The sequence below is a fragment of the Canis lupus genome, chromosome 25 (assembly GCF_048164855.1).
Source record: "Canis lupus baileyi chromosome 25, mCanLup2.hap1, whole genome shotgun sequence".
NCBI lineage: Eukaryota > Metazoa > Chordata > Mammalia > Carnivora > Canidae > Canis > Canis lupus.
The window spans coordinates 45,031,925-45,056,694 of record NC_132862.1 but is presented as its reverse complement, the minus strand read 5'-3'; the positions used below and the strand labels follow the sequence as shown (position 1 = coordinate 45,056,694).

Genomic DNA, 24,770 nt, shown 5'->3' with positions numbered 1-24,770 from the left:
CAAAGGCTCTTTCTGCTTCCCTCTGGGGGCAGGGCTGGGCATGGGAGTAGGCAGTGCGAGTGGCAGTAGCGCAGGGACATGGCTGGACTCCCTTCTCAGTCCTCGCTCAGCATCTCCTATGTCCCCGGTTCTCCTGCATCAGAGGGGCCCGCTGCCTGGAGGCAGGGAGGGACACAGGTGTGTGACTCCCTCGAGGTGAGTGGGCCGTGGTCCTATGAATGATCTGGGAGTTCCAAAGTCCCTGAAAACCACAGCAGCGTGGTTCAGTAGGGTGGCTGGGTCATCTGGGCTCAGCGGTGACTGACGTAAAGCTTGCCAATAACAAGAGGACTGCGTCATTAAAACAATACCTGCAATAAGCTGGACGCCCTGCAGTTAGAATCAGGATCACCCCTGCTCCAGAACTGAACACGCCCTGGTGTTTCCAGGGACAGCTCTGGCCTGGCAAAAGTTGTACTAACTGAAAGGAGACAGAGTCCACGTCTGTCTTATAGTTTGGTAGTGTCAGATATGGCCCCAGCTAGTGCTTTGGGGGTGGGGGTGTCTCCTAAGCACCTCCCCTAGGTTCCTTTCCTAACATCATTAGTTTGAGGTAGAGTCCCATTGAAATGCAAATGCCAACCAAAGTGAAGGAAATTATCAAAGCCTGAAAACTAGATTGAGAGGAGGAGTCTGGGTAGAGGGTATGTGGACAAAGACTTTGCAGGAAGGGAGTGAAGGCAGTCGTGCCATAAAGAGAGATTATGGCCCCAAGTGGTAAGGCAGTGTCCCAATTTCACTGCTGTACCCTGTACACCTGGATTTCATTTGTGTTCCATTGTATTTGGAGAAGGGAAGAGATGTTATTGAAAGACTTTTTTGAGGTCTTGGACAACTAGTCAACCAAGGGATAGGCTAGAGGTTTCCAGGAGTCCTGGGAGGGTGGACTCTTCACAGAGTGGACAGGTCTCTTGTCTCTTTGAGAGGTGGGAGTCTAGAGCCTCTACTCTGTGGCCACATGGGGTAGAGGCTCACAGGTCAGGCAACTCCAGGGACTGGATAGTCATACTCCCCAGGAGTGGAAAGGAAAGGACCTAGTGCTAAAGATACTTGTCTTCTTTTTAAAAGGACATTTGCATCTTCACTTTTCCAGGGAGTGTTCAGTAAAGGAGACAAGACAGGGTTGGACCACATTTGTTTGGCAGGATCAGCATTTTCCTGTTCTCTGGGCCACTAGTTGGGGCTTCCAGGAGATGGGATTCTAGAAGTTGGGGAGTGGGTATGAAAGCATTCAGGGTCCTAGGAGAGTTTCCCAGACTTCTTTCCCCAGTTCTCTTGAGGGCTGCAAACTCTCCCTTTTAATTTTTTACTCACAAGAGCCAAGAGTCTGTGTTCTTCCATTTCCTCCTGGCTCTATCCAGCTCCCTGAACTTCCCCACTTCCCAGCCATGCCCTCTTTCCAAAGGGATCACAAGACATGCTGTCCTAGGGCTGTTATTCTTAGAGTGGGAGGTCAGGTCACAGGGAAAGGGGCCTCTTGGTTCCCAGGCATTTCTGCCAAAAGAAAACAGAAACGCCATGGCGGAGACTTTGGACAGCCAGACTGGGGAAGCAGAGGTTGGCCAGGGCGTGGGTCAGGTGAAGGTCAGCTGGAAATCATGGCTTTCTTGTTGGCTTCCCAGAATCATTTCTGAATATACTAGAGCCTTTGAGGCAGAGAGAGGCTGTTCTTTCCCATTTAAGTCACATGTTATAAGCAGGAAATAACCAATTCCCTCCCCAGTTCTTAGATATTATTCACAGGGCAACTGGAGAAGACTGATTTTTAAGGAGGAGAGGTAAAGAGTGAAGACCCCAAATGAACTATAAATATGCATGTGTCTTAAAATTAGAGTTTGGAAAACACTGGGGGAGTTTCTCTCGATGGAAATACCATCTTTGTGGGGAGAGCTATTTCAGAAGGGAAGGGGAGACAGGGTCAAGGAAGAGAAAGGAGAGAAACAGGAGCCAGACCAGGAATGTTCAGCATCTAGCCTAGAAAATGCCATAACAAAACATTATTTGGGTGTGGGGGCAAGAGGAGAGATAGGGAGGGGGAAGGCTCAGCGCTCAGGACAGGAAGTTGAGTTGGTCTTCTCCTTCATGGGAGACCTGCAACAAAACGGATGAGCCGGCCTGGTCTGCAACGCCTCTGGGAGAGGAGAAAAGGGAAGGAAGGCAGAGAGTAGGGCAAAGGCCAGGATAAATACACAGGTTAGTCAGCTGCCGAGCACCCAGCGAAGGCTGACACTTAAAGGGACCCTGCCAACCTCCCGGTTGGGCATTGCTCATCACCCTTTCCCTGAAACTCATTTGTGTACGTGCAGATGGATGGAAAACACAGGCCAATCCACTCCTTCTTGACTGTGGCCCCCTCCCAATCTTCCATGACAGGCTTCCACAGGTGGGGCTGTCTCAAGATGAATGCCTCATGCCTTGCCTTTGCCCTCACGAGACTGTGCTGCTGGGGCTTTTGATCCACTCCTCCGTCCCGGGGTGAGCCACTTGGTAGGCCCAGTGCCAGGGCCTCCACAGGCTGCGGAGACCAACCAGTTGCCTTATTGGACTCTGCTCCAGGAGACTTACACATAGCTAGAATGCAGGGGTGAGGGAGCCTGCCTAGGAGGGTAGGTGACAGGATCCCTTTAAGAGGCAGCTTTTCACCCCCACCCATCCACCCACCTTCCCCATGCCTTTGTCCCACAAGCCCATCAGTTCTTCAAACTGGACCATGAAAATGATTTTGGATCCAGCTTTCAGGTCTGTTTCCTTCATCCACCTCCTCTTCTCACTCTCAATGGTCCTTCTGCCCACCCAATCCACACCCATCCCCAGAAACAAGGTGATCTCCATTTAGACACCTGGCCAAATCTCTAAGTGGGCAGGCCCTGGAGGGATATTTTTTTTCCCCTGCACACTCTGGAGTGTGAGAGCTTAGTGTTCTCTCTCTCTCTCTCTCTCTCACACACACACACACACACACACACACACACACACACACATAAAACCCAAAACAAAACAAAACAAAACCCTGTTTTGCCTACCTCCTCATTTGCTGGAAACCACAGGTAATACAGATATTGGGGGTGTAATGGAAGAAGGAGGGTGGGAAAAAAATCATAAGCTTTTTCTCTTATGAAATCAGGTTGACCTAGAGCCAGGTTAAACCTGTCACTCCTTTCCCTGGTGATGAGGTCCCAAATGGTAGGGTAGAAGTCAAGGTTAGGGAAAGGGTTTTCCTTGCTCTCCCTGAAATGGTGAACCAAACCTCTTAATGTCCAACTCCCCAGAGTCAAGCAGGGCTGATAATCCAGAAGGTATGGTGTTTCGGGACTAGATGGCTTTCCCTTGATGTCCTTAAATCCTGCAGATTCAGTGGGTTTTCTGCTTTCAAATTCCCAACCTCCGTGGGTGAGTTCAGAAGATGGGCCTCTCCTCTAGCCTTCCAGGGGATGCTCTTGTGTGTATCCACTAAGGCCGAGGAGTGGCCACCCCTATGATCTGCAGTTGCTTAGACCCTCAGCATGATCCATTCTCCTGAGAGCTGCTGACCCTCCGCTCAGTGGCTGAGGTGGGTTGAGAACATGTAGGCAAAACTGATACTAGCTTTAGCAAATCATTATTAGAAAGGAACACCATGTTATGCATTTTGAATGCACAAGAATTGTGGATTTTCCTCTCTTGGGTTCTCTGTGCCCTGATTCACCTCCATCATTGAAACTATTTCTTTTTATTTTTTTATTTTTATTGAAGTTATTTCAAATTAAAAGAGGCAGTATTAAGGGTATGGTCTTGGCAGGTAGGGTGTCAGTTCAAATTCTACTTCTGGCACTCATAAACTGTGTACTCTTGAGCAAATAACTTCACCTTTTTGTGCCTCAGTTTCTCTACCTGTAAAATGGGAAAGCTATAGGTCTACAGTGGGGATTACATGAGACAATACACGTAAAACACTTGGACCTGTGCCTGGCCTGAAGTAAGCTCTAGATAAGTCTGGATGACTGTCAGGGTTAACTCAAGTTGATCTACCTCTCTCCTAGTTGAACGGGATTCACAAGTTTCATTTTGGGGGTGGGACTGAGTAGAAAGGCAGGCAAAGCCCAGGTGTATAGAAGGAGGGAAGGGTCAAAGGTCCTGGAATCCTGAGCTTGCCTTTCATCTGCATCTAGGACCTTTTCTGCCCATCTTAAGTCTCTAGTGAGTAGTGTGACTGTCTGGAGACTCTTGCATGAAATCTGGCTGGTACTGTTTTGAGATCGATGACAGTTTGCAAGTTGTCATGGCTAAATTTTATTAGACGTAGGGTAGTGTGGACAGTTAGCTGCCAGGTCCTTAGAAACCACTATTTCCATTGGGGGAGACCGAGGACCCTTTTCTTCTGCCTGGAGGGCCAGGAGGACAGGAATGGACTGTCAGGTGGGCCTGTTTCTCACCTTTAATCCCGGGGAGCAGGGCTGAGAGGTTGTAGGTACGTGCCTTTGCCCTTGAATGCTGGATTCTCAGCAACTTCCCTGCCCAGGGCAGAGGCCTCCTCCGTGATCTCAGAGACAACAAAAGCTTTAAAACAGATTGGTGGTGAGAACGTATCACAAGAAAATCTGCACACCTGGGAGTATGCTGTGCATTCTTATTAGGGATTTTGAGGTAAGAATTCTTTTGCTGCCATCACTCATTTTTTTCCTCTTCTCTGTTCCTGCCTGCCCAATGCAGAATCTACCTCCAATGATAAAATGAAGGAACCCAGAGGGGGTGATGAGGAAACTTTCCTGGCCTGATGTTCAGAAAGCCAACCTGGACTTTAAGTCTGTCTGGGGCTATTTACTTCCAGGGACCTGGAGCTCCAGAGAACATTGCTAGGCACAGTGTTGACGTGAGAGATCTGAGCCAAGATTAGAAGTGGAGGTGCTGGAATTGAGACAGAGAAAGGCCAGGGAAGGAGGAGTGTCAAGAGGGAGGGAGAAGCCAACTGGCAGGAGGTAGTGATGCCAGAGAAGCAAAGGGACTGAGGAATCACATGAGAAGCAAAAGGTGAGAAGGGCACAGATGGGGAAATTCATGGAAGGTAGATGGCAGAAGCAGAGGGAAGCAGGGAAGGAGGAGTTAGAGAGGAAAAGCTACACAGTTGGTGGGAAGTGGGGAGAAGGAGAAAGGAGTAAGAGGAGGGAGTGGAAGGGAGCATGAGCAGAGGCAGGCGGGACACATGGTCCCGGGAGGCAGGCCTAGGGTCTCTGGTGGCTCTGCTTCTCCGGGCGAAAGCCGGGAGTCTACACAAAGCTGGGGGAGGGGTCAGGCCACCCACTGGAGGCAGGGGTCAAAGATGGCTCATCCTCACCCCAGGGCAGGGGGTCCCTGAAAGAGAACAAGAGCCCCTGCTTGAGTGAGCAGGCATTCGAAAGAAGGTACAGGAGGCAGGGAGCTGCGCAGAGGCAGGTGGTGTGGCCGGGGGAGGCTGTGTCCAGTGCCTTGGGAGCACTGATCTCTCTTGCTTCCAGGTGGTGGGACTGAGACGTGGGGGACAGCAAATGAGTCAGGGAGAGGTGCTGGATGCAGCTGGCAGCACAGCGGCAGTGGGAAGAGTCAGTCTCATGGAATCTCGTGGAACACAATGGTAACTGACACCAAGCAGAGATAATAGGAATTGTATTATGTTAGGACGTCATTTAGACATAACAGTAATCATGGAGATTAGTGGCGTCTACTGGAGAAGTTATAACCAGAGCATGCAGCTGCTCCAGGCCCCCGGCAGCCTGGGGAGGCAGTGAGGATCCTGCCCTCCTCTGGCAGCTGCTACCCTGCGATGTGCTTATTCGGAAGCTCCTGGAGGCTCGGGCTGCACAGACCCCCCAGGCTTGGGGGGGTGGGGGGCAGCGGACACAAGGGGGCAGGAGCAGACTGCGGGCTAGGGTTAGGGACTGGGTCCTTGCCCCAGTGGTTGGTGGGGACATAGCTGCTCCTGAAATTGGTGGAGGAATGTGCACTTTGACCTGGACACCTTCTGCTCCAGATTTTTTTTTTTAATTAAGTGTTTTCCTGCCCAGGAACATTTTAAAGGCCCTCTTTCACCGATTTCTCTCACCAACACATAATGAGCACTGACTAGGTGCCTAGGACTACACACAATTGAGTAGGTCTGACATTTGCACCTTCTCTGCGAGCAGATGAAAACGTGGTTATCGGCTCAGCTCCTTTTGGGGACCTCAGCAGGTTCCTTCTGTGCCCAGTGTGCACCTGCGTAGGTGGCAGGGTCCCAAGCTGCCTCCTGCTGCTTCCGAGCTTCCTGCTGCCAAGGTCCCCTCCAGGACCAGGGTGCTGAATGGATGTGTCCCCATGGTGGGGCGAGGGTGGGCAGACACGGTGCAGCGTATGCGGGCAAACCGCGGTTCAAATAAACACCACGGACACTTTTTGAAGGAGAAGGGAAGGGAGAAGACGGGCAGCACTGGGAGCAGATAATGAGGAGGAGCCGTCCGACCCCTCGGCCCCGGCCCCGGGGCTGACTGGGACCTGGACCTGTGACAGCCCTCTGTGTTTGCCTGCCCTGAATGCTCTCTCCTCCAATCCAGCTGGGAAAGCGCTCCCAACCCAGATCCGACAGGTCCCCTCCAAGCCCTCCCTGACCTGAGCCCTTCTTAGTGAAGGGGCAGGTGTGGCCCAGGTGCAATTGTGAGAGGCAGCACCTGCACCTGCCCTAGTGAATGAAACGTGAATGCAGTGAGCTACTGCGCTCGTTTCCAGAGATGTGCTTTGAGTTGAGCAGGCAAGTTCCCACAGCCTGGGCTTCCTTCCCTGTCAAACAGCAACAATCACTGTGCAGCCCCGCAGGCTTTGGGAGGACAACCTGAGTTCCACAGGACGTGTCCAGTACCTGCTGGTCGCCGTGTTGCTGCCCTCCCTCTCCTGGCCTGTCTGGTGGCTGTCCTGCGCCGCCCCCTCCCCTGCGGCAGTGTCTGGGAGCTGGCCGGGCCTCAGGGCTGCTGGGGCGGCCGTGACCCCGAGCCCTGCAGGTCTGGGGATCCCTCTGCCCCTCCGGGACTCGGTGTGTTCTGGTTTCTCAGCGGCAGGGAGGGAGAAGGGAACCACAGTGTACTTTCCACTGGGCTTCTTTACACAGTGTGAATAATTTTCCACATTAAATAATTTAGTGTAATAGCTAATACCACCCTTCCCACACAAAGGCTTTATGCAAGTCATATAATTATTTTTTATCATTCATAGTGACTTTCAAGCTCTTAAGCCCAGGCAGGAAAGAAACCTGTCACAATGTTGTAACAATATGCAAATCCCTGGGTATAAGAGCCCCAGTGGGGAGGCCCCTCCTTGACAAAGCCCATTTGTGCCTGTCTGCGGGCCCTGTTTGGCATCAGGTACCCCATGGACAACCCACAAGTAAATAATAATCAGGGTAATGCCACCTCACCAGTCAGGCTGCTAAGAAACCGGCAGGAGCCACCCCACCCAGTGTGCAGCCAGGGCGGGGCGGCCGGGGTCCTGTTACACGTCATTCCCTTGCTGCCTCCCTTCCTGCTCCTCTAAATGAGACGTTCATACGTATGTGATGAGGTTCCCCTGCTAGGGGGAGATACTGGTTTCTTAATCATTTGGATAAACAGGTTTCAAATATTTCAAGACTTAAGTGAGAGGCTGAAGGGAGTCCTACCTCAGCGGGAGGCGCTGGTTCTCACGATGGGGCGCGCACTGCCCTCTAGGGGGTGTTTGGGAACTTGCAGGGGCGCTGCTGAAATTCAGGAGGGCAAACTGGCCTTTAGTAATGGGTGGGTGGGCCAAGGACGCTGCAGGTCCTGCTCCTCATGGGGCAGTTCTGCCCGTGAACTGCAGCGTGTCCGGTAGGACTTCTAGAGACATGTAGGGTGCCACCTGCAAATCAGGCCCCTCAGGTATAACTTAGGTTTCAGTCAAAGGTCTCAGATCTCTGCTCTTTCATTAACCTCTGCTTTTTGTATGGAATGATTCTTCTACTAAATACAGACTTTTCCCATTACGTTAAAATTCAGGGTATATATATATATACATTATATAATATATATGTATGCACACATATAAAAACACATATAGGGGGATCCCTGGGTGGCGCAGCGGTTTGGCGCCTGCCTTTGGCCCCAGGTGCGGCCCTGGAGACCTGGGATCAAATCCCACGTCGGGCTCCCGGTGCATGGAGCCTGCTTCTCCCTCTGCCTATGTCTCTGCCTCTCTCTCTCTCTTTCTGTGTGACTATCATAAAAAAATAAAATAATAAAATAAAATAAAAAAACATATATTTATATATCTATTTGTAATATTTATATAATATTCATTTTATTTATATTGTATTTATATCTATTTGTAATAAATAGATATTTATAAATATATAAAGTGTGTACATTTATATATAAATACATATAAATACATAATGTAAAATATATAAATATTGCATAACCTTTATATATATAAATATGACATATGTGTATGGATGAGAATTTTGTATACATAAGGATTTAAATTTCCTCCAATCTTCTTTAAAGAAAATAAAGGAGGTATTACAAAGTATTTGTTACAAAAAGGGAGCCTGGTTCTAAAAGATCAAAAATCACTAGCCTAAAAGGATGTCTCTGTTTCTATAGAACTCTTAAAAGGAAATATATTGCTTGCTCTTCGGGTTTTTAAAGTTGAGTTTTCCCAGGTTGGTGAGGAAATAGAAAGTCATTCAATCCAAGGGCCATTCACATTTCTAGGTTAATTTACGCTGAACGTTGGCCACTAACAGGCCACTGAACTGGACACTGAGCCTCATGTTCTACCCATAGCATCCTTGAGATAAGGACTCCACAGATGCTCCCCCAGGACACATGGGCTGGGTCTTCCTTGGGTGGTGCTGTCCTTGCACTACAGGACATGGGCCCGCATCCTGGGCCCCGCGCACTCAACTCTCAGGACCAGCTTTGCCTCCTTGGATCAGTGTGATACCTCTGCAGACTTCCAAAACTATATTCTGTGAAACAGTAGTCCTGGGAGATGTTAACTGGCACAATGAAACAAGACAAATAGACCAAAATACAAGGTCCCAGTCCTCTAAAAAGGCTGCAAGTGTGGAATCTCATAGCCTTTACTTGGGGCTTTAACCTGGAGCACATGACATGCATGACAGGCTCTGTGTCCTGCATGGAAGAAACTTGTCTAATTACACTGAAGGCAGGAGTTCCCTAGTTTAGATGGCCACATCAGGTCCTGCCTAATGCCATTCCAGATGGCTGCTCCCCAGGCATCAGTAGCCACTCCCTTGGCTTTCCATTTCTGCTTCCCTCTCCAGCAAGTTCTTGGGGGTGACCTGAGGAGGGTGAGAATTGAGGGGAGTTTCCTCATAGGAAACTCAAGTTAGAGCTTGAATCAAGGGGCTGGAATAATTTGTGAGGAAGAAAACAGGGTTCCTCAGTTTCCCCAGGGGATGCTGTCTGTGGAGGCCAGTTTTGGTTTGCTCTTACTCTGGTGAGATTTCCAGAGTGCCTGAGAGGTGCTACTGTGTTAGCACCTGGAGGGATATAAATGTGGGTAAGAGGTAGTCTTGCTAAAAGAGGATCCTGACCTTCCTTGACTCCTCTTCATCATCAGACAATGTTGCAACTCTGCCCACCTCTCCCCATCCTCCACGGCTGTCACCTGCATGTCCAGTACCTGCTTCCCCGCTCAGCCCATATCAGTGCATGTTCTTCTCTAGGCAGTCAGCATGCTGGTTCAAACACATGCATCTGATGGTAGAACTCCCCCTAAGGCCTGCTCTGTGTGGATTCTGAGGGCAATCTTCATTAATCCGTATCCCTTCCACATCCTGAAGGACCTGTGTCCTCTGACCCCTCCTCTCGCTCACTGTTCTCAGTTCCCAAAACAAGCTGAGCTTGCCTGTGCCTCAGGGCCTTTGCTCTCCCCTCTTCCTGAAATGCCCTTCCGGCTTCTTTTCAATCCCTGGGTCTCAGTTAAACCAGTACCTTCCTGACTACCTTGTCTGAAGGTGGCCTCTTTCTCCCAGCATAGCACTTGCCCTATTTCATAATCCGTTGGTCTCTGCACTACACCATGAGCCCTGTGATATAGTACCATGTCTCCGCATCATCACTCAGGTGCTCAATAACAATTTATAGAAAAAAAAGATGGAAAAAGCAGTACTAATAGGTGGAAATTACATAGGGGCACATTTCAGTTCAATATAAAGAAGGATTCCCAACAGAGCTGCCCGTAGAAATCTCTCCTGGCAAAAAGGAGGAAGGTTTAGAGATTTCTGCGTTGATGGAAGATTGATGATCTTAATGATGTTTTCTCACATTAATATTTGGACTTTCTTTTCCTTGTTCTCCAGTTTCATAATTTTCATGATGCATTCAGGCATGCATACATTCAACTTTCACTGAATGCCTCTCATGGGACACAGGTATGCATATGAAACAGTTCCTGCCTTCCAGGAATTTGGCAATCTAAGTTTTGTCTGCACATCTTGCAAGTCTTCCCATTTCAAGTGCATCTGCGTGTGTGTGGGCATGTGTGGATGTATACACATTAACTTGTAGGCTATTTGGTGTAGTCACCTCTGAGGTGACTATCTCCTCTCTTGAGAGTACCTGCCACTTTAGGTTAGGGAGGGAAATCCAGAAGGTCCAGACCAATGCAAGCAAAACACAGGTGCCAAGGACAGAATGGGCGAATGAGGGGGAAAGGAAGGTTAGGGGCCTCAGAGGAAGCGGAAGGACATGGGAATGGAGTGACTCTATCAGTTTGCATAGACTTGTTTCTTGAGACTGGCTTGCTTTCCTTTTGTCTCTGATCCGTTTTTAAGGAAGAATGTGAACACTTGCTGAGGACCCACTAGATGCACAACAACATCTCAACATGCTGAGATGATATTTGTTGTTTCAAATATGGGTATGGACAGAGCTTGCTTTTGAATCACCTAAAACTGCATTAAAATGTCCCCCAAACAACTAAAAACTAGCTCTGCCATCTTGACACATCCTTGGATTTTCTCTGACCTTCAGTTTCCTACGTCTCATAGGACTTGTCTCACAAACAGATTGAGAGATCAAGAATGGAGAAAATCTAGTTGTAACGTCTGGTTCTTTAGACAATATGTATTACTCCCTTCCCTCCTTGTTTCTGAGTGTTATTTAATTTAAGGTATTGGAATTGATTCAAAATGGGTTCACGTGTTTATTTATTCACTGCTTCTTAAGTAGGGACAGGAATACCAGCCTGAATAGGTTTACCAGGGATGGATGCGATGATAACCTGGGGACTCTCTAAGATCCAAGAATGAGCCACAGTTAGGGAGGTCTGTTCTTAAAAAGGTGAGGTGAGCAAGGCTGCGCTCACTAGCCTGCTTCTCGTCATCACTGTGTCCCTGGTGTCAAGCACACTGCCTGCCATGTAGGTGCTCAACATAATATTTGCTGAGCTGTTGATGAACTCTTAGCCTGTAGCAAAACACTAGCCTGGTAACATACAGGCAAAGAGTTCCTGAAATAAAGAGTGTGAAGAAAGACAAGGCCTAGGGACAGAGAAAGAGAGGAAATGGCAAGAAATGGAGCCCAAATCTTGTCCCTGTGATGGGGTTACTTTAGTCACAGGAAAAGGTGAGTGATAGTTTTAGATGTTGTAGCATGGCTTATGCTGTGTCTTATTCTCCAACTTCAAGGATGCATTAGGGTCAGCTTGAAATTATATTATGGTGTTAGGCAGAAATCTGTGTGAAGGGATAGAATAAATACACTTAGGATAAGAGATGACAGAGCACCAGAATTGCTAACGGGTCGATTTTAAAATGGTAATGGACAAGAAAGGCACGATAAAGCAGGAGGCTCCTTTTTTGGGAGTTAGAGGGCTGGTGCAACCTCCCCAGGCTAAGGAGCCCTACCATGTTCCATCTATATGGCACCTTCCTCAGAAGCCATAGGTACTTTTTAGATATTGCTATGATCCACAGGCTTGTGTTTCCACACTACCCCCACACTCTGCATTTCACATGTCAGAATCCTGATGCCCAAAGACATGGTGTTAGGAGGTGGGGTACTTGGGAGGAGACATCATGAAGGTGAAGCCCACAAGAATGGGATTCATGCTTTTATAGAAGGGTTCCCACAGAGCTCCTTTACCCCTTCCATCATGTAGGGACACAGTGAGAAGGTGCCAGCTGTGAACCAGGGAGATGCCCCTCATCAGAGAATGTAACCATACTGACACCTTGATCTTAGACTTCCAACCTCCAGGACTGTGAGAAATACATTTTAGCTGTTTATAAGCTACCCAGTCCCCAGCATTTTCTCTAGCAGTCCGAAGGAATGAGCACAGACATCACCTTACTCCATCTCACACAGTCTGATGAGTCTTCCTCCTTCACAGAGAAACGGAGCTAAAGAAAGAACTGCACTAGGAGGGAGAGCCCTACTGGCCCACCCCCAACTTATTCAGTGACGCTGACATGGGAGTTGGGCTTTCTGGTTCTCAATCTACCAGCATTTCTTCTCTTGTTGGTGAGTAGATGATTAAACAAAGACAGGAAAATTTGCTTGGTAGAAAAGAAAGCCTTGCAAAAATGATTGCATCACACAGAAACCTATGCTTAACTTGTTAGCAAGTGGTGCAGTTAGAGCCAAAGGTACAGTTGGAGATGAAGTAGATTTTAGCCGGCAATGTCATTATCTGGCAAAAACAAACCAGGTTTCTAGAGAATATTCAGCTTTCCAGAAGAGGAAATGGCCCTGGTTTGCATCCTTTCCTACTGGTCATCTTACTTCTACCTTCCTCCTCCTGGTCCATTACTGGGCTATAGAGAAAGAGTCCTGAAATAGATGTTGGCCTGTGGAAGAGCGTGGGGTATCTGAGTCTCTCCTAGCCAGGGAGGGGTAGGGAGTATCACCCAGGGGCAGGCCTAGGCTCAGGCCTGAATGGTATCCTGTGTCTGGGGTCTTCTTGGCTCCTTGGTTGCTGCACTGGTGCATCTATAGGAAGTCTGGCCCTGCCATCCTTCTCACTCCATCTGCCCAGGCTGACCCAGGGCCCCTGGGGGGTTGCTCAGGGACTGGATGGCAGCTGACAGAACTCCTGTGCTGATCAGCAGCTTCTCTAACACAGGCTCACATGTCCTTTTCTCCCTGGGCTCTGTTTCTGTCAGAGTTGGCAACACTTTGGCACCCATTCTTTAGTGCACCCCCCACCACTTGCCTCCTTTGGTGGACAGTGAGCATATCTGAGTTTGGAAGCTAATGAATACTGTAGTCCAGATATGATACCCTGGTCTGAATAGGACAGTAGGCAGGGCTCATTTCTGGTAAAAATGGTTTTCTTTTCCTGGGGTCAGAAAAGCAAATGAGCTACTTGCCTTGGGGCTTGTGTCATCACTAAGATGCTCTCCCAGCTTCTCTTCCTGCCTTGTGAGTATCAGAACCCTGCTCCCTTTCCCCAGGGGACAGCTTGCTTATGGAAGACAGGCCTCCAACGCCTAAAAGTGGGCCCATGTCTGAACAGTCTGGACCTTCAGCTTCAGAAGCCCCCTTTGCATTTGTAGAGGGCACGGGTGCCCCTGGAGAACCCCAAGTTGGCATCTTTATGACCTCTTCAGGCTGTGTGTGGAAAGCTATTGGCCAAGGGGAAACCAGATGCTGGATCTTTAAGGAAAGAAACTTCCAGACATGGATGGAACTGACAGAGTAGACTGAGAAATTGGACTTCAGACTTTCTTTGCAAGTGTTCTCTCTGAGTGCTTCCTGGCCATCCACCCCTCCATTCCAGCTTTCCTTCTGCCTGCTAATAGGCGAACCTAGAGCCTCAACCTAGCCCATACCTGTCCCTTTTGCCACAAGCCCAGTGGAAAAAAGTTAGCTCCATCTTGATCATGCTAATATCCCCAAACACTCCTCCTTTGCCAGGGCCTATGCCCACCTTTGTCAGGGCCAACAATCCTTCCCAAGAGAAGAATCAACAGAGTATGAAACAAACAACAGAGTATGCAGAGAAAAGATTGCTCTGGGGACCATTGGAAGCCACGGGATGCCCTGCACTGTATAGGCATGATTAGCAGCAGTAAGAAGAAGGTGGCCTTTGGAGAAGATGCAGAGCAGGCTGGCCCTGGCTCAGGCACTGCGCAGTGCTGATCACTAAGAGGACCATTTGAGAGCCTCCTGTCTCTTCCTTCTCATAGCCTGGTGGCTACTCATGTGGGTGGGACCATAGTGAGACTGTGCCCAGTGCTGGGCTATAGGGAGGGGCCTGACAAGTATTTGACCTCCATGGTCCTGAGCAGCTCTGATTCTCAAATTATCTCATTAACCAGGCTTCCTTCTAGTTATGACTCATCCTTTGCTCCCAGCCAAAGGAAGTGTGCATGAGCCACTGATGGACTCCTCAGGACAACAGACTGAGGAAAGGAGGATCTGCATTCTTTGCCAGCATCAGCCCCTGCTTCCAATCTCATCCTCTCTCTGTTTCTCTACTCTCCAAGAAGCAGCCATGGCTTCATTGCCCTCACGTCCTCTTTCCAGAAAGATAACAGAGACTACACAAAAAGACCCCCAAAGCAGAGACAATATAGTGGCAGAACAATTACTGCCCCACTGTTAGCTGACACTATTAAAATGTTAGCCAGGTTCTCTGTGTTGGGGGCAGGGGACAGGAGTCACAGCCCCAGGCAGTTCAGGTTGCTTGTTATAAGGCATGTGGGAGCCTGGCTGTAGAAGCCATTGGGCAGGGTTAGGAGGCCAGGCAGGGCTGAGCTGGGGAGATGATGTGGCTGGAAGGCTGGCACCCCCCTTGGAAGTGACATCAAAGCTACCAGGCAGCCAGTCTCTGGCCAGCATTGGGGATATGTGAGGTCAAGGCTCTACATCCTGGGTCAGGTAAGAACTGGGTAGGGCGTAGGGCTCTCAGATGTCACTTTCACTAGGGCATTAACATACTATCAGGAAACCTAGTCTGAAGTCCAATGGACTGGGAAAAAAGAGTAGCTGGGTGCCCCAGGGATCACCAGGGACACACCTTATATTCAACCTCTGCAGCAGACTAATTCCCGACGGCACCTGCTAGGGCACTTTCTCTGCCTTCCTTTGGGCCTTCCTTAGCTCAGAGACTGGTGGGACAGGATCCATAGGGAAAGAACCTCAGCACTTGCAGGTGACAAGGGATGACTTTGAGAATTGGCCAAGTCAGGAGAAAATCCACACTGTGAGATCCCAGAGCAAGAGACCATCTTACCCTGACAAGAGGGCTTCCACCATCATGAGTCAATTTCTGGTGGAAAATTAACAGCTGGAGAGAGAGTGGGAGGGTGAGGTAAACCATCTGGCTTCATGAAGCCAGCCAGAGCAGCTGGGCTGAAGAAACCAAGATAGACAGAGAACAGCAGAAGCTGGGAATATTATGGGAAAGAGCAGTGTCTAGAGCTGTGCTGCCCAATATAGCAGCTGCTGGCCACATTTGGCTATATAATTTTAAATTAATTAAATATATTTGAAAAACCAATCCTTGGCTGTACTAACTACATTTCAAGTGCTCAACAGCTACAGGAGGCTGGTGGCTATATTATAGACAGCGTGTGTGGAATATTGCAGGAAGTTCTATTAGCTAGAACTGGTCCAAAGACCTTGCTTGATCCCTTAGGTTTGAAATGCCTCTGGGCCCTAATTTGTCCTGCATCATGAAAGTAAGTCCCAAGGCTTCAGCTGCTCTTATTCAAGAAGCCTGGGGTGGCAGGAAGGTCAATGAGCGATTTTACTTTGGTTCTGTTCACCTTTCTAGACTATTCTCAAGTTGGGAGAAACCCGAAAGGGGAGGCCATGGCTCTGATCACAGAGAGCTGCCAGAGTCAAATCCCCTCCAGCATCCTCCCCTGAGGGAGATACAGACCTGCTTCTTCATCTCTTCATGACCCACGTGAAAGTTTACAGGGAGCAGAGTAGTCAGGAGCCTTTTTCACTGGGAGAATTCCTACCTTCCTGGGCTAAGGAGAGCAAACCTGAAGCCCCTCCCCTCCTCCCCTCCTCATGGTGCTTGCTGAGTCATTGTCAACAGCAAATCCCAGGCAACCAAGTGATATCACCACCCCTTCTGGTACTAAAACCTGTAGTTAACAGTGGAGTATCTGTGACTGGCACTGCTTCTGGAACCAGGTTCTTGCCTCTCTCGCTCCATGGTGATGTCAGAGCTGCCCAAGTGGGCTTCAGCCTTGGGACCACCCAGGGTCTTCCTATCAGTGAGAAAGGGTTTGCTGGCAGCTTCCCTTTCTCCTGCTGTTCTCACTCTGGGTAACGTCTAATCTAGAGTTTTCACTAGGATGTTCAGAATCCTTGGATCAGTTTAAAGAGAAAGGACATGTTTATAATACTGAGTTTTCCAATTCATGAACACGATATATTTCTCAACTTACTTAGCTTTCTTTAGTTCCTTTCTATGAAATTTTATAGTTTTCTCTGCAGAGATCTTAGTAATTTTTTGTTAGATTTATTCTGAGGCATTAGATATTTTTCAGTGCTTATCATAAAGAATATCTTAATTTTTTGTGTGTGTCTTTGCTGATGCATTTCAATTCACTATTAAGAGAACAACCCAGTTATCTAGTTACCTTCAGACAATTCTAACCAAGACTTTTCCATGCTGGCCAACTTGGTCCTACACAATCATGTAGGACCCAGGTACTTCTTTGGGAAAAGTCTTTCTTATTTTACTCTATCTTATCACAATAGAAAACTAGGGATTGAGGAACCTAGCAGTCACTTTATGCTTTAGACCATTACAGCTAGCTACTTCCTAGGAAATGGCTTATTTCTTGATCTGCAGGGTGTCTTTCAGGCTGAGGACCCTGTAGGGATCAATTTCATTTGCTTTGTAGGGCAGGTTTGCCCAATATATCTTCTGTGGTCATGAGGTATAATTCACAAAGTCCACTGCAGGGCTCTACAGACTGCATCAGACATCATGAGAGACACATCTGAGTCAACTGTGGAATGACTCAAGGCTCTGAAATATTTAAACCATATGTCTCATGAAATGAGGTAAAAGTGGTGCCAGTTTCCCTGTTAGAGGCTGTCATCTGCGACTGAAGCTCAACTTGGCAATGAACCTGCATTCCCAGCCTCACTGGTCACGTTGCTGTGGGCTGTGAACCTGTCAGTACTGCCAGGCCACATGGTTTGGAATAGGACCACAGGTAAGCAGAGGTACCATGGTCCCTATGGAAGGTGACCAGGGACATTCAGTGGTCTTTTCTAGGTCAGGACAAAATTTATGCCCCTGAATTAGACTGGGCTTGGAATGGAAAGTGAAAAGAGTATACTTACTACCCTGGAGGAGGTAGGAAACACCATTATTATCACCAAATGACATTTATTAGGAGTCTTATTCTCTGAAAATTAGCCAAGACCCCTAGGCATTCTTTGAGAGAAGGAATCAGCATTGCAAGAATATCTTTGAAGTCCCTCAAAGGTTGTTTCCTTCTTTCTGAAAAGCACCCAGCAGAACACCTGGCATGGAAGATGCTTGCTAATAGCTTGGAGTGGTGGAAATTACATCAACTAAAAAGTCAGGTTTTATTACCAGTTCTGCCACTTAATAATGGTGTAATTAATTAATAGTATACTTAATTGCTCTGAGCTTCACTTCCCTCTTCCCTAAAATGAGGATGCTTTTGAGGGTGTTTTGAGGATTACATGCAATGAGGTATGTGTAGCACATGTAGGTTATTCAGAAATGTTAGTTGAATTTTAATTCAAAGAAGATGATAGACATCTTGTTAAAGGAATATGGATCCAACAGCCCAGAAGCACTCCCCCTGCCCCAATTAATCCCAGGACAAGTAAAATTTTGAATAAAAATGGAATATATAGATAAGGACCCTTCCTTTTTGTCTCTTGTTGATCTATGTTGTATTTATAAAAACAGTAAAGGAGGGGGAGAGAACGCTCAAAAAGCAAGAGAGGTTTCCTCAAGTCTATTACCATATAATTATTTTAGAACAAACGCTTTCCTTCTCATTGCTCTCCAAAAGGAGTTGAGCTAGCTAGGGGAGCCACTGAGTTGCAGTTATACCCTCCTTCAGAAGTAGGTGCCTGTGTTGTGAATCCCAAGCCAATGGATGCCAATGATTCTGACCTGTCTTCAGGGGTGAAAGACGGTGTGTGATGCTCAGGTCAGTTTACTCCTACATTACCCAGGAAAATAGGGGTGGGCTGGTTAGCAAGGGCACAGAGAATCCAAGGTGACAGCCAATCCCACCTTCCTTATCCTGCCTCATTCAGCCAATGGTTCTAATCCTTCTCCTAGCCTCTTTTTCCAGAAATTGCTCACAAGTAGCAAACCACAGACATTTGTCCTTCATGTACTGGAAAGTGCAAGAGAATAATGAACAGGAGGACCCCATAGGCTGGAACACTGAGCCCTGAGCAAATGAAGCCCTGACTGGTCCTTTTGCAATGAGAGTGGTCTGTATGGCTGATGAAGTGAGAGAAGAGTAGAACAGCAGCCTGAGTGAATCTGGGGGGCTGGTTGTGAAGAGGTTTGGCTTGCCAGACTGTGGGCGTAGTTCTTCTAGAATATGTGCTGGGGGATGAGGGTGAAGACAGGGTGGGAAAGGGGTGAAGAAGGACCATCATCTGCCTCCTTGGAAGAAGAAGCTTGGCTCACGGAGGAATCTGTTTCCTATATTTTCCAGCCACAGACTAGAGCGGAGACTCTATTTCAAGGGGTTGTTTTGGTACAACTCAATTAGGAGTTGTACAACAATTTGGTACAACAATTTAGGAGTTGCAACAATTATCTTCCAAGAAGATGGGGTCTTTCACTGATTATTTCTGCCCCTCACTCTCCTTCTTTCAGTATTTGCATTCCTCTTCCCCTTCTCTATCCCTTCAGTGCCTACAGACCAGACACCTTTTTCAGAGGCCTACCTTGGGTTTGAAGGCAATGAGCTTCAGAATCATCTCCACGGTGAAGAGGCCAGTGAAGAGCATGTTGAGGATGTTCATGGCAATTTTGAATAGGCAGCTCTGGCCATAGTGCTGAGGGGAGGGGAAGGACTGTGAAAATGAGGCAGGGACAGCCCTACTCCTTACCACCCTCCTCTCAACAGAGATCTTCCTTGAACCAAGCCCTGGAAGGCCATTTTCATCTCCATGGGCAGCCAGCTGGACTCAGGAAATCCTGCAAATTCTTCCCTTTTCTGCTAGCTCTGAAAACACATGTTGGCAGAGTTCTGTGTTCCTGCTTTGACTGGTTATGACAACTTTATGGAGACTTCCAGTTCTCAAGAGAGCTCAAGCACAAGTTGACCTCCCTGAAGACAGGTGGATATAGAATCAATCTCTATAAACATGCCTCATAATAACAAACTCTTCAAGCTCCCCCTGTGTTCTCCATTTCCCTCACTCTTAACATTTTATTAACCCAGGCCTCTATGGATTCTCTTATAAGTTCCCAGAGAGGAGCACATCCTTGAGAAGGGACACTTGTTCTGTTTTTTCCCCCCTCTTGGCCAACAAGAAGGTGACACTCTGGAGACAGCCATGCAGCTCTTCTACACTTCATATCCTTCCCTAGCATTCTCCCTCCTACAGGGATCATGGATCTAGGGACCCCTTCAGACTGACCTGCATGGCCAAGCAGATGGTGTTGAGCAGGATGAGGACGAACATCAGGTATTCAAAGTAGGTGGAGTTGACCACATACCACACTTTGTACTGGTGCTGGTTCTTGGGGATGTACCTCCGCAGGGGCCGGGCCTTGAGGGCATATTCCACGCACTGTCGCTGGGAGGGAGGCAGGAGGAGAGGTGGGGTGGGAATGAAGAGAGGGGATTAGTAACCTGGATGATATGTGTGGAGATGGCAGAGGAGGTAGGATGTGGATGAAACCACACACCTAGGGAGTCACAGAAATAATCTATTTCTCTGGCTCATTTACAGGTTTGCGATGTTATTTGGACTTTTTTCCCCCCTATATCACTCCCTCAGTCAGAGAAAGAATCACCTCTAGTCAGTCTCCTTACCAAGATTTAGTCAAGAGGTTTGTGTCTCCTTTTTTCAACTTGGTAATGCCTGGTATACTGCTGACACTTAGTTGGCATTTGATAAATACTTACTGAATGATGGACAGTTGGTCTTCCCATTGATTTTTTCCTATGCCATAGACTCTCCTTGAGGGGCGAGCACTTCTCAGCTTTTCCTTTCCTTCCTGTCCTAAGTCAATCTTCCTTATTTACCTATATGTCCACATATCAGAAGACATAGTTCAAGGATAGGGGGTAGATCTTGAGCTAGCTAGATTCCTGGGAATCCAGCACATATCCAACTCATTTCTCTGTACCAGGCCCAGATTCCCACATCAGAAACTGGGGAGTCACTCTAGTCTTTTCATTTACCCTCAGCCTCCTCATCCAATCTGTAGGCCTGACCAATTTTATTTCCTCTTATTACTATGCCTACCACCATTATCATTAACCTGACAGTAGATCAGGCTCTAATCAACTCTCATCTACACTTTCTAATTGGCTCCCTTCTTTCCCATCTCACTTCTAACCCGAAGGCAATACAGCAGCAAGAATGATGAGTCTAAACCCAAGAGGTTGACATCAAAACCCATGAGGGGTCCAGCTTGCCTAACTGGTGTAGTGCTGTGTGTCTTGTGCCATGTGCCTTCCCATACAAGATCTTAAGTCACTTATGGACAGGAATATAGTTCCCCCTGACTCTTCCCATCAGAGAGCCTAGTTGGGGAAGTGATGTCAGTGACCATATGCTGCAGCCCTTGTAATAGCTTCATTCCTCACTGATGGAGTTGCCAGCTCTTTCTTATAGACCAACAGAATATCTTACAATACTGTCATTACCATTATCATTCCTACGTAAGCCTCTTTCTTGTCCCCACCTCATGCACAGGCTTTTGTGTTTTACTTAAGGAACCATTTACTAGTGGTTTTCTGAAGCCCTTCTCTTCCCCATCCCTGAAACTCTCACTCCCTCATCATTCTAGTTTCTTTCTTCATTATCAGTGTGCCAACCCACGTGGGCAACTTTCTGACTTGTCAACTTCTGAGACGTAGGGCATGAAGTTTTTTTCTCCACAGAATCTATCATAGAGTCCCTTAAGTAGATGCTTAACAAATATTTGTTGGCTGAATGCACTTGTCAGATCCAGGATCTGCAGGCATTTGCATTTCTTTTGTCTGGGCTCTTGCAGAAGACTGACAGCCCTATTCCCTCATTGAGGAATGGACAGATGATCTTAGTATCTGCATGGAGATCTCTTCTCTGACTACAGCTTCTCTTCTGGGTGGGCCACAAGCTGCCAACTGCTGTCATTTCTCACCTAGCTCTGCTCCCCCCTGCCCTGGCACCTGTTCCTCTCCTTCCTAGGAAGCTACCTGGTTCTTGTCCAGCTCACAGTTCTTGTATTCCTGCTCCCCCTGCTCCTGGAAGGTGACGATAACGAAACCCACGAAGATGTTCATCATGAAGAAGGCAATGATGATGATGTAGATGATGAAAAAGATGGAGATCTCCACACGGTAGTTGTAGATGGGGCCCTTGTCTTCTGTGTGGGAGTCGATGGAACGGTACAGCAGCCTGCAGGAGGAGACAGGCCCCACAGAGGGAAGCAGAGAAGCAGTGTCACCTCTGTGGAATGATGGCACCACTGTTCTCTTAGGGATCCTTGGATCAGGGGAGCTGGAAACAGTTCTAGGCTGGGAGTCAGAAGATCTGAGTTCAAGGCCTAGCTCTGCCACTTACTGGTATGGGACCATGAGCAAATAAGCCTCTTTGAGCCTCAGATTCGTCATCTATAAAATGAAGACAACAATTCCTAACTTTCCTACCTTACAGGGTGGTTGACATAATGTATATGAGGGTGTTCTGGAACTGTCAAGAGTTATTTTAATGTAAAATGAGTCATGGACATTGACTTCAAATACTGGAAACATTAGTAAATATTGAAATAGCTTTGCAAACTGGCATAGACTCAGAGGATGTTATAGTGAACTTAAAATAAATCTATCTGAGAGCAAATATCCATTTAGATAAAAATACTAGATGAAAAATGACCCAGGATTATTCAGATTATCAACAAAGGTTTGGATTCATACTTAGGTAGGTTACATATGTATGCCATTTGTTTGGGCCTGGACTATGTGCCCATTACATTTGTTTCTCTTCATGGACAGGGATTATCTCCTCTCTTTCCTTTGTTATTCTCTACACTATTCTGTTATTCTCTAGGTATTATCTATATTTACCACATAAGAATGGTGACTCTCATCTCAGATCCATGTGCTATTACTGACTTAGATATATTTAGAATTTTCTAACTTTTCAACAATAATTTCCCTGGAATACAGCAGGTAGAGGGCATGGGGAAGCAGGTGTCTATACAAGATATATGGAACACCAATGGACAAGCTGTCTAGTAGAGGTGATGCAGTATAAAAGGCCAGCCTGGCTGATCGAGGCATTATCTCTGCAGAGGAATTTAGACTCAGGCTTCCATCCCTTTCTTACTTCTCACTGTAATTATAGGCAAGTTTTTTTTTTTCTAAGGAGATTGGGGTAGAGTCTAAAAAACAAATATCTCTGTCATTTCTACCCACATTAAGTGCATGTTGGGAGTAGTAATCTTGAATTCTATGGTAATCCAGGGAGAAACTCACTGGTAATCTAGTGGACAAACTCACTCCACTCCTAGATGCCATGAGAGTAATGACAAAGACCCCTATAATTGTGGCTTACTCTGAGGTAGAGAAGGGGAGTTAAAAGCAGCTCACTTTTGGTTGGACTTTCTGAAATGTTGACATCTTCTAGAAAAAGAAGGGTCTATGTTTCAGCAATGACTATGGTACGAGGCTTGTTCTAGAATAAAACCTCATTGCTTAGGAAGGACACAGGTAAGTATGACCTCTGGGAAGGAGTGTGGACAGTAATAAACATTAGGGAATGTCTTGGCCTCTTATATCAGAGTGGACAGGACTTGATTTGTATACTCACTCTGGCCACCCTTCAAAGGTAGAGACGGTAAAAAGGGCCATCATGGCTGCCAGAACATTGTCAAAGTCAAACTTGCTGTTCTCCCAGCTGCGGGGTTGGATGATGGGGTGGTCAACCTCCCCGTCCTTGTATGTGATGTAGTTACCCCTGAAAAAGAAAGAAGAGTTAATTCTCTGGTCTCTCGTCTCCATTCACATGTGACCCACCAATGACTCCTGGCTTGCTGGGTGGGATGAGACTGGCCAGACTTAAATCCCACAGTGCTAGCCATTGGGAAGAACTTCAGTGGGTATACCTTTCAAGAATAGATAATCTTACATGTCATGTCAATGTGATCAAATTACCCATGGGTAAAAGTCCAGCTGTCAGTGCCATCTCAGAAAGAACGGGCTGTCCCTCCTCTCAGGCCAAATTACCAACCTCCCAGAGTTAACTAGCCTCGGTGCTGGCTGCCCTCCAGCTTGTACTCACTTGCATTCCGCCTCGGTCTGTTTGGAACTATCTGAACAGGTGTAGAGCTTTCCCTGGAAGGCAGAAGAACAAAGTGATTGGAGATGTTCATTAATCAATGAATCAGTCAAAAATTGATTAGTGATCATCTCTATAGCCCAGCACTGTGCTAGGAACTTGGGATGAAAATGCAAGGAGAGCAGAATCTAATCAGGAAGATATGACTCGCATATACAAAGCAGTCAGCAAATAAAGATGCTTAGTGCTGCAAGTACCACTGAAATTTAAAAAAGGGGGGGGAGGGGACTCTACTCCATGAAAGCTGGACTCTTTTGGCTGGCCCAAAGAAGGTGGAAGTGGAACGGGATTTGGAAGGATAAATTAGATGGGAGGAAATCAGGGGAATTTACATAGTTGGTGGGAGAGGGCAGGGGGAAGAATGCTTCAGATGGGGGAACAGCAAAAATAAAAGGATTGAGCAGAAAGAGCAGAAATCAATAGCCAAGGAACCTAGAAGCAGTGAGAGAGAGCCTGGGTGGATGCAGGGCTCAGAAAGCTAGGTGGAGATGGGTGGATTTGATGCTGTTGATAATGGGGGACCACTGTGGGTTTTAAGCAGGTGACTGACATGAGGTTTTAGAGAATAAGAGTCCCTCTCCCTTTCTTGCTAGAAGGAAGGGCAGGCTGTGCTGTGAGGGTGAAGGGTCCTTGGCTTGGTAGAGAGCACCTCCTTCTAGGCTCTTCCTCTTTCCCTGGGCTAAGCTGAGAGGAAGATTGAGGTTCCGCTCATCCCAAGTCTGATCCGGGCCGCTGTCCTCTTTTTGTTGTATCTGTCAGCTCTCTTTCTCAGGAACACTGACAGGAGGGGAAGGAAGCAGGAGCACAGATCAGAGCCAAGATATTACCTTGAAAAGCTGGACCCCAATGCAGGCGAACATGAATTGAAGCAGTGTGGTGACAATCACGATGTTCCCGATGGTCCGGATGGCGACGAACACGCACTGAACCACGTGCTGCAGTGGGAAGAGAAGAGTTTCAGGAGTGCCTGCAGCTTGAGCTTCCTTTAGCCAAGCGACGAGCCTTTCTGAGGAGTTTGCATGAGCAGCCCCTTTGCCACAAGAGGGAAGATTGGATTCAAACAGGCAAAGTACCTTCTCAGGTTCACATAGTGATGGAATCCAATGGAATTCAAAGTCCCCTGATGGGTTCTAGGTGACTCCATGGACAAAAGCCCTGCTAGCTTCCCATTTTATAGGAGTAGAAGCATGGGGACCTCTTCATTATGTGCGGCCCAGGGCTTGTGTG

General features: G+C 47.5%; 1 protein-coding gene across 41 annotated transcripts in view; it reads right to left on the bottom strand.

The window, feature by feature from the left end:
- CACNA1C (calcium voltage-gated channel subunit alpha1 C) overlaps positions 1–24,770 on the bottom strand; it is a 746,185-nt gene that overhangs the window by 72,754 nt on the left and 648,661 nt on the right. For all 41 annotated transcript variants that reach the window (XM_072799571.1, XM_072799575.1, XM_072799573.1 and 38 more), the window contains 6 exons: positions 24,371–24,478; positions 23,487–23,539; positions 23,016–23,162; positions 21,401–21,602; positions 19,629–19,787; positions 18,930–19,040 (listed from right to left, as the gene is read on the bottom strand). In XM_072799571.1, the coding sequence (XP_072655672.1) occupies positions 18,930–19,040; positions 19,629–19,787; positions 21,401–21,602; positions 23,016–23,162; positions 23,487–23,539; positions 24,371–24,478 (780 nt within the window). The remainder of the gene's footprint in view (positions 1–18,929; positions 19,041–19,628; positions 19,788–21,400; positions 21,603–23,015; positions 23,163–23,486; positions 23,540–24,370; positions 24,479–24,770) is intronic.